This window comes from Rhincodon typus, chromosome 38 (genome assembly GCF_021869965.1).
Source record: "Rhincodon typus isolate 14 chromosome 38, sRhiTyp1.1, whole genome shotgun sequence".
Taxonomy (NCBI): Eukaryota; Metazoa; Chordata; class Chondrichthyes; order Orectolobiformes; family Rhincodontidae; genus Rhincodon; species Rhincodon typus.
In genome coordinates this window covers 18,679,096-18,695,534 of record NC_063369.1, presented here as the reverse complement: position 1 = coordinate 18,695,534, position 16,439 = coordinate 18,679,096, and the positions used below count along the sequence as shown (strand labels likewise).

The following is a 16,439-nucleotide window of genomic DNA, read 5'->3' as shown; positions in this document are numbered from 1 at the left end:
TCTTCCCTGTACCTTCCTCCTCTTTGTCTGCTCCATCGTCCATCTGTGGAGGTCAGCTCCCTAACAAGGACTGCCACCTATAAAGAACATCCAATGAGGACTCCCCTCTGCCCTGGAGCACTTGTTGATATACACTGTTAATCGGGGCTGGTAGCTAGCACTGTGTCAATAAATTTTCTGTACCCTTTTGGTCAATGACCATGTGGTCCACAACTACTCCATTATGTCAGATGACCTCCTGGCTCTTTTTCGTTCCTTCTAAGGCCAAAACATGCTGTTCTCCCAAACACTGCATTGTGGTAACATGGACCTGATAAACCTTTGATGTCATTTCAATGCCTCAATGATTCGTGTGACCTTTTATTTGTTTTCAAGTGGTAGAGATTTCTAGAAGGCCATTTACTACCATAACACAGTTAAATGAGATCTCAAGCTACACAGGCAATATTAAATATTCAACACCAAAAGAATTGAGTTTTACGCAGGACCTCTATTTCTAACCATCTCTGTCACCTGAAGGAAAGACCAGTAAAGTGAATGATATGTACTGGTGTGCCTGATCTTGTGTACTTTAAAATGGAGCTACAGTTCATTACCAAGCATTACTGTTTTTGCATTGTTTTTTTCTGTCTGGGCAAGGAGATATGCCTGGGGAGAGTTTGACCTAGATGTTGTGGTACATTTGAGCTCTTTATATCTACCATGACCTGACTTGTATCCAGCACCACCGTGACCCTCCATGCTTACCCGGGATGTCTACCGCACCAACAGCTGGTGAGATCACAGCCTCTATTCATACAGTGGGCATGGAAATCACTGACTGAGCCAATATTTATTGGCTATTCCTAACTGCCCTCGAGAAGGTGGTGCTGAGCCATCTTCACAAACCGCAGCAGTTCTTGCGAGTTAGGATGATCTCAAGTTACAAAAAGAGGTAAATGTTTCCAATATAAGGCTACATTTGCTATAACAGAGGAGCACTTGCAGTATGCTGTAGGGAGATGCTTGTGCATGCATTAGCGACTGGGATTTGTTGAAGTGGCGTTCCCATGTACCTGCTGCCTATGTCGTTCTAGATGGTAGATATTTTGGGTTTGGAAAGTGCTGTCTAAGTAACGTAGGTGAGTTGCTGCCATGTATCTTGTAGACAGTACACACTGCTGCTACTGAGCTTCGGTCGTAGAAGGAGTGGATGTTTGTGAATGTGGTGCCAGTCAAGCGGGTTGCTTTGTCATGAATGATGTCAAGCTTTTTGAGTGTTTTTGGAGCTGCACCCATCCTGGAAAGTGGGGAGCATTCCATCACACTCCTGACTTGTGCCTTGTAGATAGTGGACAGGCTTTGAGGAGTCAGGAGGTAAGTTACTCACTACAGGATTCCTGGCCTCTGACCTGCTGTTGTATTCATAGTATTGATATGGATGGTCAATGGTAAACCCCAGGACATTAAGAGCAGGGAACTCAGTGATGGCAATATCATTGAATTGCTAATGGCAGATGGTTACACTCTCTCTTGTTGGAGATTGTCATTGCCTGACACTAGTTTTATGTGAATGTTATTTCGCAGTTATCAACCCAATGAACAATGTCCAGTTCTTTCTAGATATAGTAGTCATGGACTGCTCCTATATTGGAGGAGTCATGAATGGTGCTGAACACTGTGAAAGCATCAGTGAACATCTTAAATACAGACCTGTGGTGGAGGGTTACCAGGTTACCGCTGCCATTCCCAATCCCAGTTTCCAGGTTACCACACTCATATCCAGAACCAGTTACCAGGTTAACTCAGTCATCCCAGACCAGTTGTCAGATTACTGTTATCATTCCCAGTCTCTGTTACTGGTCTCTGGACGATGGTAACTCCTTAGTTGGGCTCACTGTGTCCTCAGGAGCAGGTGGCACCATCTTAGGGCTTCTTTCACACAATGCCAGCCAAAGCCTGACCAGCCCAAGGATCATCAATACCACACGGGAGAGAAGAGGAGACAACTATCAGGAACTGGGCTTTTCCCTGTCAGTCATCTTTTCCTTCTGGGAAGCAGAGATAGTTGAGGCAAGTTGTGGTGCTGGCAGAGGGGTGAAATACAGTGCCCCGTTTACCCACTCTCTCTGGCAATTTATCTAGCCTGTGATCCCTGACTGCCCTTGTGTTCAAAGTTTAGGCTCTAGGTAAGGAAGTGACCCAGGTGTAAAAGCTACGGAGTTGCGAGTGTAAAATGGACCTGAGTGCACGCCGATACTTCCCTAATGGGGATACGAGTTGGAAGTAACTGTTTCAGTTTTGTAGCTACAGCCAAGATGTTGGAACTGTTAGCCTCAGGGAAGACAACATTGAGAGGAGATTTGATAGAACTTACTTTCTGGTGTTCTGCAGACAGAGGCTGCAGCAGCAATGGCATCACAGGGAGTGTGGCAGCCTCTGTGGGACCAGAGCAGTGTCAGCTGGATGTCCACTGTGTGGAAGTGGCTGTGGACCTGAGCCCAATATAGTCAGAGCGAGCCCAAAGTGTTGGTGAGGGAGATTCCCTGGCATGTGCAGAGTCCAGAGCAGGCCAAAGCAGAGGAGACCGAGCCCTTGCAGGGAGCGCACTTAAGAAAGACTGTTGAACTTTCATGTTTATTCCTTTATTTTTCCACTTAATACCATGAAGAACTGTAACGTTAAAAGTTAACTTTATTTCTTCTACTCCAAGAAAAATGGTAATGTTTTATTTTTAACTTTGTTTCTCCATGTTACTGCTTGTACTTATGTACCTTTATACTTAAGAAAGCACCGTGTGCGGCAACGTTGTACACTTTTCACTGTACTCCTGAACTTGAGTACATGTGACAATAAAGCTTAAACCAAATTAAAATCAAGCAAAAAATGCTATCTCTGGTAGAAGCACTGGAATATTGGATACAGGTTTTGACCCCTTATCTAAGGAAACATATAATGGCATTCAAGGCAGTCCAGTTCACTAAGTTAACACTAGGTATGGAGGAATAATCTTATGAAGAGAGGTTGAATAACGACACATGGAAAAGCCCATTCACATAACGATTGGTTAGAATGCACTGCCCGAAAGCGTTGTAGAGACAGATTCAATCGAGGCTTTCAAAAGGGAATTAGATCATTACCTGGAAATGAGAAACATGGAGCAAGGGCAAGCAGAAGGGATTCGTTTAATTTGGAGTCATGTTCAGCACAACATAGTGGGCCAAAAGGCCTGCTCCTGTACTGTACTGTTCTATGTAAAGCTGCAGGGAGAAGCCAGGATAATGACACTAAGTGCATCGTTGATTCAGGGGTCCAGGACACAAACGAAGGACTGAATGGCCACCATCTATTCTATAACAACTCTGTGATTGATTCTCCTTCACAGGTCAGTGTCGATTAGAGTGTCCTGACGAATGGAAAGAATTCCACCAAAAATGTTATTACTTCTCACCAAACACAGAAGACTGGTCAACATCACAGAGATTCTGCTTATCAAACACGTCCAATCTGGTTGTGATTAACAGCGCCGAGGAACAGGTTAGAATTTTTCTGGAAGTCTCTCAAGGTGACATCAATGGCCTGAAAAATCCCTCGCAGCTGCTCCCAGACCTTCCCTGGAAGGCCAGATGACGCCCTGGCTCCTGGTGTAACCAGGATTGCCATTACAGTTTTGGTGAAAGAAGATCAGGAGAGAGGGATCTGAGGATTTCCCACATACACAGAATGGGACTAGTTATCTTTGCAGATGGGTGGGACAGTAACATGTTAAAAATCTCAAACTGGCATGTTGCTGGGTATAATGCAGACACGACACTGGGACCAGCTGACCAACCTGCTCTCAGGATGGACTAATTATAATAAGTCTCCATGACTTAGATCCTTTCATTGGCTGTGGCATCACTGACAAGGCCAGCATTCATTGACCATCCCTAATTGCCTTTGAACTGGGTCCATTTCAGAAGACAATTAAGAATCAATGACATTGTTGTATGTTTGGAGGCACACATAGGCTGGGCTAGACCAGGTAAGGATGGCCTAAAGGACCCTATTGAACCAGATGGGCTTTTATGATCATTGATAACAGATGTCATGCTCACCATCACTGAGGTTAGTTTTCAATTCCAGGAGCTGCTAGGGTGGAATTTGAATGCACATCTCAAAACCATTAACTCAAGCATCCAGATTCCCAGACCTATCTACCACTACATCACCATCTCCTCACGTAACTCTCTCCCTGGCCGTTTGGGTTTTACAGGCATCAGGAAGCCCTGCAGCTAATGGGAGGTTAAAATTTCCGAATGGAAGAGTCAAGTATATTTTCAGCACAGCTTGTGGGCCAAGAAATGCAGGTGAGCTACATCCTTGCTCACCTCCCCTCCCCCAAAACTTACTTCCCTCCCTTCCATCATTCCCTCTCACCCAAGCCAGCAAGGAGGATGTGTGGAACAAGCCTGTCAAGCTGGCTTCCTGAATAGGAAACAAACTCTGTGGGGAGATGATGGTAGCGTGGTAATGTCCCTGGACTAACAACCCACAGCCAGATCATTTCTCTGGAGATGTGTGTTTAAATCCCACACTGGGGCTTGGTGGGAATTAAATTTAATTAATAAACTATGGATTTTTAAAACAGGTTTAACTAGTGACGACCATGACAACTGTCATAGGTTTTTACAACAATCAATCTGGTTCAGCAATGTTCTTTAGAGAAGAAAATCTGTCTGCCTGAGATGTGACTTCAGGTCCACAATGATGTGATTGAAACATAACAGCTCTCGAAGGGCAATTAGAGATGCGCACCAAATGCTGGCACTACCTGTGATAGCCACAACCCAGGAAAGAGAAATGAAGCATTTCCAACCACAACTCATCCGCCCTCTGGAAAATCCTGCCTCTTGTCAAGATTGGGGTCAGTGCTTTTGCTTGTCATTATTTTTGTTGGCCCTCTGCGATCACAAATCCATTAACATAATGGTAGATATCATTGCTCCCTTCAGCCTGCTGCAAACACAACGACAATAGCTTGTGAATACACAAGGTGAGAGGTTCCAATTATTGTCCACTCTTAACTTGTTCTTGTTAAAATATGGACTGAATCTCTGTGTGAAATTCTCCTTGCTACTCAACGTAATGATGAGCATTGGTTTGAAAGTTGCTACTCATGAGGCCTCAGAAGGGTCAGCCTTGAATTTGAGATAGCAAGAACTGCGGATGCTGGAGTCAGAGATAACAAAGTATAGAAGTGGATGAACACAGCAGGCCAGGCAGCATAAGAGGAACAGGAAAGCTGACATTTCGGGTCGGGACCCTTCTTCAAAAATTCTGGCCTGCTGTGTTCCTCCGGCTCCACACTTTGTTAGCCTTGAATTGGAGCCTTGATTCCTCAGGCACCACCAATACTTCTAAGTCCCCAAAATGAAGTACACATGAAGTACATGTGTATTGACCTCAGCTAATGTTGTACTAGTGAGCTTATCAGAAAAGTAGGAAATGAGATGTGTCCTTCCCCCAAGTCTGGAGCAGGTCTGGGGCCCAAGCACTTAGTTCAAACCTTACTCTGAATCTGGTTTTCCATGAAGTCATCAGGCTCCATCTGGCCAGAAGCTCAGCCTGGAGGGAACTGAGAAGCGAGAAAGATAATCTTAATAAGGAATTAGAACATAGAACATAGAACATTACAGCGCAGTACAGGCCCTTCGGCCCTCGATGTTGCGCCGACCTGTGAAAACAATCTGAAGCCCATCTAACCTACACTATTAAAGAGCAGGAATGGTCACCTTGACCTCACATTAAAGGATCCTCTACCTCCTAATGCCATCCCTGCCCTGTGACTTTTGATCTCCCAATCCCAGGTGTCCCTGCCCCAATTCTCACACCCCATTGGCTGCTAGCACTGGTTACCATGTTTATTTCCACCACTCCCACCCCACCAGCTTCTGAGACCAACCCACCCCCACATACGTGGCCCCCAGGCCATCGTTCACCAGCAAGTCTCAGACACATTAACAATCTTCATGCTCTCATCATCTAAGAGGCAACGTCCAGGGGACCTCAGACCATGTCTTGCCTACACAGGGGTAATTATCCTTGCATAGATGCTGGTCACATGAGATATTCTAATGACTGCTACCAAATTTCTAGGCTGCAGTGTTATGTGACACTGATATAAGGTGCTGGAGTATTTTCAGATCGTTCTTTTAAAACTGCACTTACATTGAAATTTTATTTGGACACCCACAGGGATTTTTGAATAAAGAGATTAGATTAACTCGACATTGGATTGGACTCAGTGGTACAAAAATGGATAATTGGAGTTGGGTGGATGGAACACAATATAATACCACATTCAAGTAAGTAAGGTTATAATATATTCAGTCTTTGTGTTACAATGGGCTGCATGCTGTCTTTCTGTGCTGTCTCACTCTGTAATGCTGTACTGTGCACATCAAACAGAAACCCAGGTTGACCTTTTGTTGGTCAGTTCCCAATGTCATTGGGTTTTGCCCAAGTCCTATTTTCCAAGCCATGCATTTTCTCACACCCTTCCCCCCCCCAACTCTGCTAATGGCACCTGAAACTGGAGCTGGAGTAGATCATTCAGCCCATTTAGCCTGTTACACCAATCAATATGATCACACTTGATCCTGGGTTCAACACTTTCCTGCCAGCTCACTGATTCCCTGAGAGACCAAAGATCTCTCGATCCCAGTCTTCAATATATTCAGCAATGGAATATCCACAACTCTCTGAGGAAGAGAATTCTAAAGATTCAGAACCCTCTGAGTGAAGTGATTTCTCTTCATCTCAGTCCTAAATAATTGCCTTTATCCGGACCCTGTGTATCTGTCATCTCCTCCAGCCTAATAACTTTGAGATATCAGCACTGCCTTAATCCTGGCCCCTCAAACAGCCTGGATTTCAATCCATAGATTAATTGCAGAGATGAAAGACACGTCATATGAGGAGAGATTGAACAGTTTAGGCCTGTAGTTGCTTTAGGAGAATGAGAGGAGATCTAATTGAAGTAAATAAGATGCTAAAGGAGATTGATAAAGTAGATGTAGAGCAGTTGTTTCTCTTTGTGGTGGTGGCCTAGAATGAGAGGTCATAGTTTTCGGCTAAAGAGTAGCAGATTTAAAACAGAGATGAGAACGAATTACTTTTCTCAAAGAGATGTGAATCGGTGGGTGTTGGGACATTGAGTAAATTTAAGAAGGGGATAAACAGACTTTTAATTAGTAATGGGTTAAAGGATTATGGGGGGTAGACTGGAAAGTAGAGCTGAGATCACCCACGATTGTATTACATGGCAGGGAAGGCTCAAGATGCTGAATGGCCTACTCCTGCTTCTAGTTATTTTAAGTGTTTGTGGCTGTTTCTTCAGCTTTCTTGGCCCTAAGCTGTAGAGTTCCCTTTATAACTTGGATATCTCTCTACTTTATAACTCTTTGAAAGAGCTTACTAACACCTCTGTATGTACCTTGCCATTGAATTCCATTTGCACATGCTCCGTTGGAGTGTGTGGAATATTTTACTACTTTGGGTTGGTGACCTTGTTCATGAATCACTGTAAGCTAGCATTCAGATGGAGCATCGGCAGTTCCTACTATCTCGGAGTCAGTTTTATTCAGATGGAGCAAGCCATTCAGAATACAAAAGGAATGTTATACTAAATCATCTTGTGATAAAGGCTAAGAGTTAGCAAGCCTTACTTTAAGTTGGTAAGGCAGCCCCTTGGGGTAATGTGTACAGTTCTGGTTCCTTGCCTCAATAAAGAATGACCTGTCCAAGCGGGATGCAGCAGAGGCCCACCAGGCTGATTCCTGGGATGATAGCACTGTTTGGTGATTTCATTTGCTTTGTTATTGTCACATACTGAGATAAAATGAAAAGAATTGTTTTGCATGCCATGAGGAGAGATTGAGGAGACTGGACCTGTATCTTCTACAAAAACGAGAGGCAGTCTCATTGAAGCTTACAGAAAAATCTTAAAGTGTTGTGCAATGAGGCAGACTTGATAAGGGAGCTTAAGATGAAGGAAACCTTAGGAGGTAGTGACCATAATGTGATAGAATTTACTCTGTAATTTGAGAGGGAGAAGGTGGAATCAGATATGATGGTATTACAGTTGAATAAAGGCAACTACAGAGGCATGAGGGAGGAGCTGGGCAGAATTGACTGGGAGAGGAGCCTAGCAGGAAATACAGTGGAATAGCAATGGGGGGAGTTTCTGGGAGTAATTCAGGATACACAGCAAAAATTCATTCCTAGGAAAAAGAAGGGTACTAAAAGGAAGATGAGGCAACTATAGCTAACAAAGGGAAGTCAGGGACAGCTTATAAGCAAAAGAAAAAGCGTATAATGTGGAGAAGGGCATTGGAAAACCTACAAAGACGAATAGACGGCAACAAAGAAAGAAATAAGGAGGGAGAAGATTAAATATGAGGGTAAGCTAGCCAGTAAAAAAAAAATTGCAGGAGCTTCTTCAGATATACAAAGAGCAAAAGACAGGCAAAAGTGGACATTGGGCAGCTGGAAAATGACACTGGAGAAGTAGTAACGGGGAACAAAGAAATGGTTGAGGAACTGAATAAGTACTTTGCGTCAGTCTTCACGGTGGAAGACACGAGTAATCTCCCAAAAATTCAAGAGAGTTTGGGGGCAGAGGCGAGTATGGTGACTATCACCAAGGAGAAGGTGCTAGAAAAACTGAAAGTTCTGAAGGTGGATAATTCACCAGATGGGCTACATCCCAGAGTTCTGAAGGAGATAGCTGAAGAGATAGTAGCGGCATTAGTGGTGTTTTTTCAGGGATCACCAGAGTCAGGGAGGGTCCCAGAGGTCTGGAAAATCACTAATGTAACCCCCCTCCCAGTTTAAGGATGAAGCAAGGCAAAAGACTGAAAATTACAGGCCGATTAGCCCGACCTTGGTCATTGGTAAGATTTTGGAGTCCATTGTGAAGGTGAGATTTCTGAATACTTGGAAATGCATGGTAAAAAAGGGCAAAGTCAGCATGGCTTCATCAAGGGGAGATTATGTTTGACAAAACCTGTTAGAATTCTTTCAGGAAGTAACAAGCAGGTTAGACCAAGGACAGCCAATGGATGTTATCTATTTGGACTTCCGGAAGGCCTTTAATAACGTGCCGCACAGGAGGGCTGCTGAGGAAGTAAGGGCCCATGGTGTTAGAGACAAGGTACTAGCATGGATAGAAGATTGGCTGTCTGGCAGAAAGCAGAGAGTGGGGATAAAAGGGTCCTTCTCGGGATGGCAGCTGGTAACTAGTGATGTTCCGCAAGGGTCAGTGCTGGGACCACAACTTTTCACTTTATACATTAATGATCTAGATGAAGGAACTGTGGGCATTCTGGATAAGTTTTCTGATGATACAAAGGTAGGTGGAGGGGCAGGTAGTATTGAGGAGGCAGGGAGACTGCAGAAAGATTTAGATAGGTTAAGAGAGTAAACAAAGCAGTGGCAGATGGAATACAATGGGAAAGTATGAGGTCATGCAGTTTGGTAGGAAGAATAGAGGCATGGACTACTGTCCAAATGGGGAGAAAATTCAGAAGTCTGAGGTGCAAAGGGACTCGGGAGTCCTAGTCCAGGTTTCTTTCAAGGAAAACTTGCAGGTTGAGGCAGTAGTCAGGAAGGCAAATACAATGTTGGCATTTATTTTGAGAGGACTAGAATATAAAAGCAGAGATGTACTTTTGAGGCTTTATAAAGCTCAGACAACATTTAGAGTATAGTGAGCAATTTTCAGCCCATTACCTCAGGGAGGATGTACTGGCCCTGGAGCAATCCAGAGGAGGTTCACAAGAATGATCCCAGGAATGAAAGGCTTAACATATGAGGAACATTGGATGAGGGGGATCTAATTGAAACTTACAGAATATTGAATGGCCTGGACAGAGTGGATGTTGGGAAGATGTTTCCATTGGTAGTAGAGACTAGGGCCCGAGAGTAAAGGGAAGATTTTTTAGAACGGAGATAAGGAGAAACTGCTTCAGCCAGAGAGTGGTGAATCTGTGGAATTCATTGGCACAGAGGGCTGTAGAGGTCAGGTCATTGAGTACATTTAAAACAGAGATAGATAGATTCTTGATTGTCAAGGAGATGAAAGGTTACAGGGAGAAAGCTAGAGAATGAGGTTGAGAAACATCAGCCATGACTGAATGGCCAAGCAGACTCGATGGGCCGAATGGCCTAATTTCTGCTCCTATGTCTTATGGCCCATGGTCTACAGTTAGACAGAACAATCTCAGAATAAGGGGTTGGCCGTTTAGGATAGAGATTGGGAGGACTTTCTTTACTCAGAGATTGGTAAATTTTTGGAATTCTCAACTGTAGAGGCCTGTAGAAACGTCAATGAGTGTGTTCAAGACAGAGACTGATCAATTTCAGTTATTGATGAGATCAGGATACAGGGATAATGTGGGAACGTGGCATTGAGGTTGATGACCAGCCATGAGCTAGAATGGCAGAGCATGACCAAGGTACTAAATGGCCTATACCTGCCCTTCTGCTCCTAATGACATTAATGGCATTATATGAATGTAAATTACTGATCTGAGCCACACTCCTACTGAAATGTGGGAAGTACACATGTAAAATCATGAGAAACCTAGCAGGGGCCATTTTAACCCAATTCCCCAGGTAGGAAGCCCAGTGAGTCAGATGGAATGCTCCTGTCCAATGTTAATCTTCACTAACTACAATGCAGGGTAAACCAGCAAGAATGTGAAACCAGGGTTGCTTCCAGCAATGTGTGTCAAGAGCCCAAACGGCCAGAAATTGATTCTCTTCCTTTACACTCCACCCACAACCCAGGGCCAGGTATTGTGACCTCCCTTCAGCTGGGTGATTACTTGCTGTTTTCTTATTGGTTGTGAACTGGGTGTTACTGTACTAGGACAGGTCTTAGTCAAGGCAGAGCAGTTACATCTTACAGTGCAGCCCTCACTCTCCAACACTGTTTGGAGGGCCATCTGATTAAAATGAGGCGTTTGGTGAATTCCTCACAAGAGGATTCTGAATACAGTAAGGTGTGCTTGCTTCACCAAGTGTGGATCGTAGGGAGAAGCTTCTTATTTCTGTCCACCTTTCACAATAGCTTACCCAGGTTCCTTCAACAGTATTTTACAAACACAACCATTTCCATCTTGAAGGACAAGGGCAACAGATATATGGGAACACCACCCGCCTGCAAGCTCCCCTCTGAACTATCCTGACTTGGAAATATATCACTGTTCTTGGGTCAAAATCCTGGAACTCCCTCCCTAATGGCATTGTGGGTCAACCTACAGCGTTTCAAGAAGGCAGCTCACCATCACCTTCTCAAGGGCATCTAGGGACAAGCAATAAATGCTAGTCCAGCCAGCGAGGCTCACTTTCCATGGACATTTTTTTTTGAAAAAAAGATTGACAAGTCTAATCTGGGGTTTCTATCCCTGTCAGTAATCCTGTATCCCAAGGATAGGAATTAAAGGGCCATTGACTGTACCACACTCTGTATCCAGTCTCACTGATGCACATGCACACACACAGCCCTCAATATCAGAGGCATGTTTCAGTGGCTCACACTCTCGCTCACTCCAGAAGCTTAAGAACAAGATCTAAGCCATCATCCCAATACACTCCTGAAGGAACGTGTATTTCCATCACAACCCCAGGTTGCCCTCTCAGGTGGACATGAAAGATCCAGTGGATGTCTTTCTGCTGTCCTGGACAGCATGATTTTCATTCCTTTATGGGATGTAGGCATCACTGGCAAAGCTGGCATTCATTGCCCATCCTTAATTCCCCTCGAGTGGCATTTCAGAGGCCACTTAAGATTCACTCACATTAGTGGAGTCACATGTAGGCCAGACCAGGTAAAGAAAGCAGATTCCCTTCCTGAAAGGACATTATTGAACCCGATAGGGTTTTACAACAACCAATATCAGTTTCACAACATTGTCTTAAATATTCCAGATGTCTGAATTGACTTTAAATTCTACAAGTTGTCACAGCGTGAAGTCATAGAGTCATATAGCATGGAAAAAGACCCTTCAATCCAAGCAGTCCATGCTGACCATAATCCCAAATGAACTAGTCCCACCTGCCTGTGCCTGGCCCATATCCCTCCAAACATTTCTTATTCATGTACTTATTCAAATGTCTTTTAAACATTGTAACTGTACCTGCATCCACCACTTCCTCTGGAAGTTCACTGTACGTATGAACAACTTTCTGTGTAAAAAAAGTTACCCCTCCTGTCTATTTTAAATCTTTCTCCTCACAACTTAAAAATATCCCCTCTAGTCTTGAAATCTTCCATCTTAGGGAAAAGACACCTTATCTATGCCCCTGGTGATTTTATAAACCTCTATAAGGTCACCCCTCAACCTCCTACACTCCAGTGAAAAGTGTCCCAGCCTATCCAGCCTCTCCTCATCATTCAAACCCTCCATTCCTGGCAACATCCTGGTAAATCTCTTCGAACCTTCTCCAGCTTAACACACGTCCTATAACAGGGTGACCAGAACTGAACACAGTACTCCCAAAGAGACTTCAACAACATCTTGTACAACCTCAACATAATTTCCTAACTCCTATACTCAAAAGGTCTGAGCAATGAAGGTACACAGCCTAAATATCTTAACCACTGTATGTGATGCAAATGCGATGCAAACTTCAAAGAATTATGTACCTGAATCCCTCGGTCTCTCTGTTCTACTACACTACCCAAGGCCTTACTTTTAATTGTATAAGTCCTGACCTTGTTTGTTCTACCCAAATGCAACACCTCACATTTATCCAAATTAAACTCCATTTGCCACTCTTCAGCCCATTGACCCAATTGCTCAAAATCTCTGTAATCATAGATAGTCTTCTTTACTGTCCAATTTTGGTGTCATCTGCAAACTTACTAGCTATGCATTCTATAGTCTATCCCAATCATTTATATAAATGACAAACAAAAATGGATCCAGCACTGATCCCTGTGGAAGGAACACCACTGGTCACAGGCCTCCAGTTTAAAAAACAACACTCCACCACCTGTCTAATACCATCAAGCCAATTCTGTATCCAATTGCCAAGCTCACCTTGATTCGCATGTGATCTAACTTTACTAATTATTCTACCGTGTAGAACCTTGTCAAAGGCTTTACTAAAGTCCAAGTAAACAATTTCTACTGTTCTGCTGTCAATCTTCCTGGTTACTTCCTCAAAAAACTCAATCAAGTTTGAGAGACATGATTTCCCTCACACAATACCATGAATTCACATCCCCAGAATATTAACCTGGAATCTCCAGATTGCTAGCTCAGTGACATTACCACCTTGCCACTGACTCCAATTAACTAACCAGTAACAAATCATGTGATATTTATAACATTACTGCTTCCAGCCAGTTCAGTTCCCCCCACATAACTGGTTCTCCTCATCCTTGATGCCTCGCTAGTCAATTTGCCCTGCACCCTCTCTGAAATGTCAACATCCTTCCTATTATATGTTGCCCAGAACTGGACACAGTATTCTAGGTGAAGTCAAACTAGTGATTTACAAAAGGTGCATTAACACTGTAATGTACGCCTTTCTTAATAAGAGTCAGGATCACACAGATGCAGCATGGTGGCTCAGTGGTTAGCACTGCTGCCTCACAGCACCAGGGACTTGGGTTCAAATTTCATCCTTGGGTGACTATCTGTGTGGAGTTTGCACGTTCTCCCTGTGTCTGCGTGGGCTTTCTCTGGGTGCTCAAGTTTCCTCCACAGTCTAAATTGGCCATGCTAAATTGTCTGTAGTGTTCAGGGATGTGTAGATTAGGTGGGTTATAGGGCAATGGGTCTGGGTGGGATGCTCTGAGGGTCAGTGTGGACTTGTTGGGCCGAAGGGCCTGTTTCCATACTATAGGGGTTCTTTGAAACTGACAGAGGAGAGACAATTCACTGAATCTTAACAGGCTTTTATTTTTGGCAAGGGGTCAGTTTTGTGGAATTGCCAGTCAGGATAGCGCCTACTGGTGAAGTAAGTGTAAGTCTTGTTCACTGATTTTTTTTTTATTATTGTTCAGGTTTTGGGCTCCTGGCGAACCGAAAGATCTTAGGAGTTATGAAGCTTGTGGCGGTATGAAGAGTGATGGGAGATGGAATGTCCACTTGTGTGATCAGAAACTGAACTTCATCTGTGAACGCCCAGTTTTCTGTCATTTCAAATAACTTGCCACCCAGAAACCAGGGAAAAACCTGATTTTTTTTTTGTTTCCATGTCTATCTTCGGATTCTAGACTTCAATCTTGGCCCAACCACTCAGGCTAACTCCCCTGCCCCAGGTACAACAACTCCTACTCTCTTTTTAATTTCAATTGTGCAAAATACCAAAACAAATAGCACATCTTACCCCTACCTTTTAAGGCACATCAGAAAAAACATTTGACAGAATTTAATTGTGTGTTTATTTTTGCTGCCTAGAAAGCTTATTTCAATCAAATTTTTATTGCGTTATTTTGCTTAATGTAGAACTGTAGTAATTTCCTGCACCAGGATTGTGCGAGTCTGTGAGAATGTTATATTTTCTACTCTGCAACCATTCTGCCAGAGATGGGCATGTGCTATAAAATCTGTGTACTAGCCACTTCATAGCAACTTTATCTTTATGTTTGTATCCACTTTCCTCAAGCTGCTGATCTTTTTTTGGGGGAATCCAAGAAAAGAAGGTGCCCCACAGCTATCTAATGACACCGCTGAGCACCACAGCACTTTTCCCTTTCACCATTTTGAAATCTGGAGCCCAGGCTAAGAGAGTTGGTCATGCTGGAATGAAACATAAGCTGACTCCAAAGCAAAACCCTCCCTGATGCCTTTTCTTGTTTTGAATCCGGCGTAGCCTCTCTGTGATAAACGCATGAAAGAATTTAAACCTTTACAACATGGACCAGACCACTTCAAATAAAACAGAATATTAATTCTTTCATTTCATTGTCTTGTGGCTAGGACAGAAATGTTAGCCTGAGAGCAAGGCAGTTTATTGAAAAGGCAAACAACTGGGAGTTCATGGTCATTCCTACAGAGTGAAGGTGCTCCATAACGCAGTCGCCCAGACAATGTTTCCTCCTGCCAGTGTAAAGGATATCACACTATGAGCAGTGAGTAAAGTAGACAAGATTCAAAGAACTACAATTAAAATGCTGCTTCACCTGGAGTGTGTGTTTGGGTCCTTGGGCAACAAAGAGGGAGAAATGTTAGCAGTTGTTAACCCTATTGCACAAAGTCACATTATTACAGGGAGTGCAGAAGCAGAGGGACCTGGCTCTACATATGCACAGATCACTGAAGGTGGCAGGACAGGCAGAGAGAGCAGTAAATAAAGCATTCAGTATCCTCAGCTTTATAAACAGGGATGTAGAGTACAAGATACAACTTGTATCAAGACCTTGTTAGACCTCAGCTAGAGTATTGTGTACAGTTTTGGCACCACATTCTAGGAAAGTTGAGAATGGATTGGAGAGAATGCAGAAGTGATTTACAAAAATGGTTCTAGTGATAAGAAAGTTAAGAAGATAGATGAAGAATTTGGGACTGCTGTCCTTGGAGAGAGGGCAGCTGAGGGGAGATTTGATAAAGGTTTTCAAAATCATGAGCAGGCTAGATAGTGGAGATAGGGAGAAACAAGATGATGATACAGATTTAAAGTGATGTTTGCTTTCATCTGTCAGGCCATTGAGCATAGGAGATGGGACGGTTTGTTGCAGCTATACAAAACAGTGATGCCGTAAACAAAAGCAAACTGTTGGAAAAAGCTCAGCAGGTCTGGCAGCATCTATGGAGAGAGATCAGAGTTATCGTTGCAGGTCAAGTGACCCTTCCTCAAAACTGATGGTAGCTGAGAAAAAGTCAATTTTTATGCAGAAGACAGGGTGGAGGGAGGGGATAAGGAGGAAACAGTAGGTGGAGATAGAGCCCAAAGAAAGAGAAAAGAACAGTTGGACAGACAAAGGAGTGAATAACGGTCAGGCTGGGAGGGTAAATAGCTATTAGTAGGGACTGTTAGTGACTAACAATGGGTTGAGTGTAATAGCTGTCTGTGTGATAACAAGGCCTGGTGTGTGCGGGTAGGGGTAAGAACATGGGACAGTTCAAGTCTTAAAGCTGGAACAAAAACAAAGTTGCTGGAAAAGCGTGGCAGGTCTGGCAGCATCTGTGAAGGAAAAGTCAGAGTTAACGTTTCAGGTCCGGTGACCCTTTTGAACGCAATATCGAGTCTAGAAGGCTGCAGGGTCCCCAAGTGGAAAATGAGGGGCTGTTCTTCCAGCTTGCGCTAAACTTCACTGGAACCCTGTAGCAAGCCCAAGACAGACATTGGCCAGGGAACAAAGTGGTGTGTTGAAGTGGCAGGCACCTGGAAGCTCAGGGACTTGTTTTGCTGACAGAATGTAGGTGTTCTGCAAAGCAGTCACCAGTCTATGCTTTGTT

The 16,439-nt window shown here is 43.7% G+C and overlaps 1 protein-coding gene across 2 annotated transcripts in view; it reads left to right on the top strand.

Annotated features, from left to right (window-relative positions):
* LOC109912183 (C-type lectin domain family 10 member A-like) overlaps nucleotides 1-14,940 on the top strand; it is a 63,724-nt gene extending 48,784 nt beyond the window's left edge. For both annotated transcript variants that reach the window (XM_048617864.1, XM_048617863.1), the window contains 3 exons: nucleotides 3,365-3,516; nucleotides 6,217-6,326; nucleotides 14,042-14,940. In XM_048617864.1, coding sequence (XP_048473821.1) covers nucleotides 3,365-3,516; nucleotides 6,217-6,326; nucleotides 14,042-14,186 — 407 coding nt within the window. In that variant the 3' untranslated portion in view covers nucleotides 14,187-14,940. The remainder of the gene's footprint in view (nucleotides 1-3,364; nucleotides 3,517-6,216; nucleotides 6,327-14,041) is intronic.
* The last annotated feature ends 1,499 nt before the right edge of the window (nucleotides 14,941-16,439 follow it).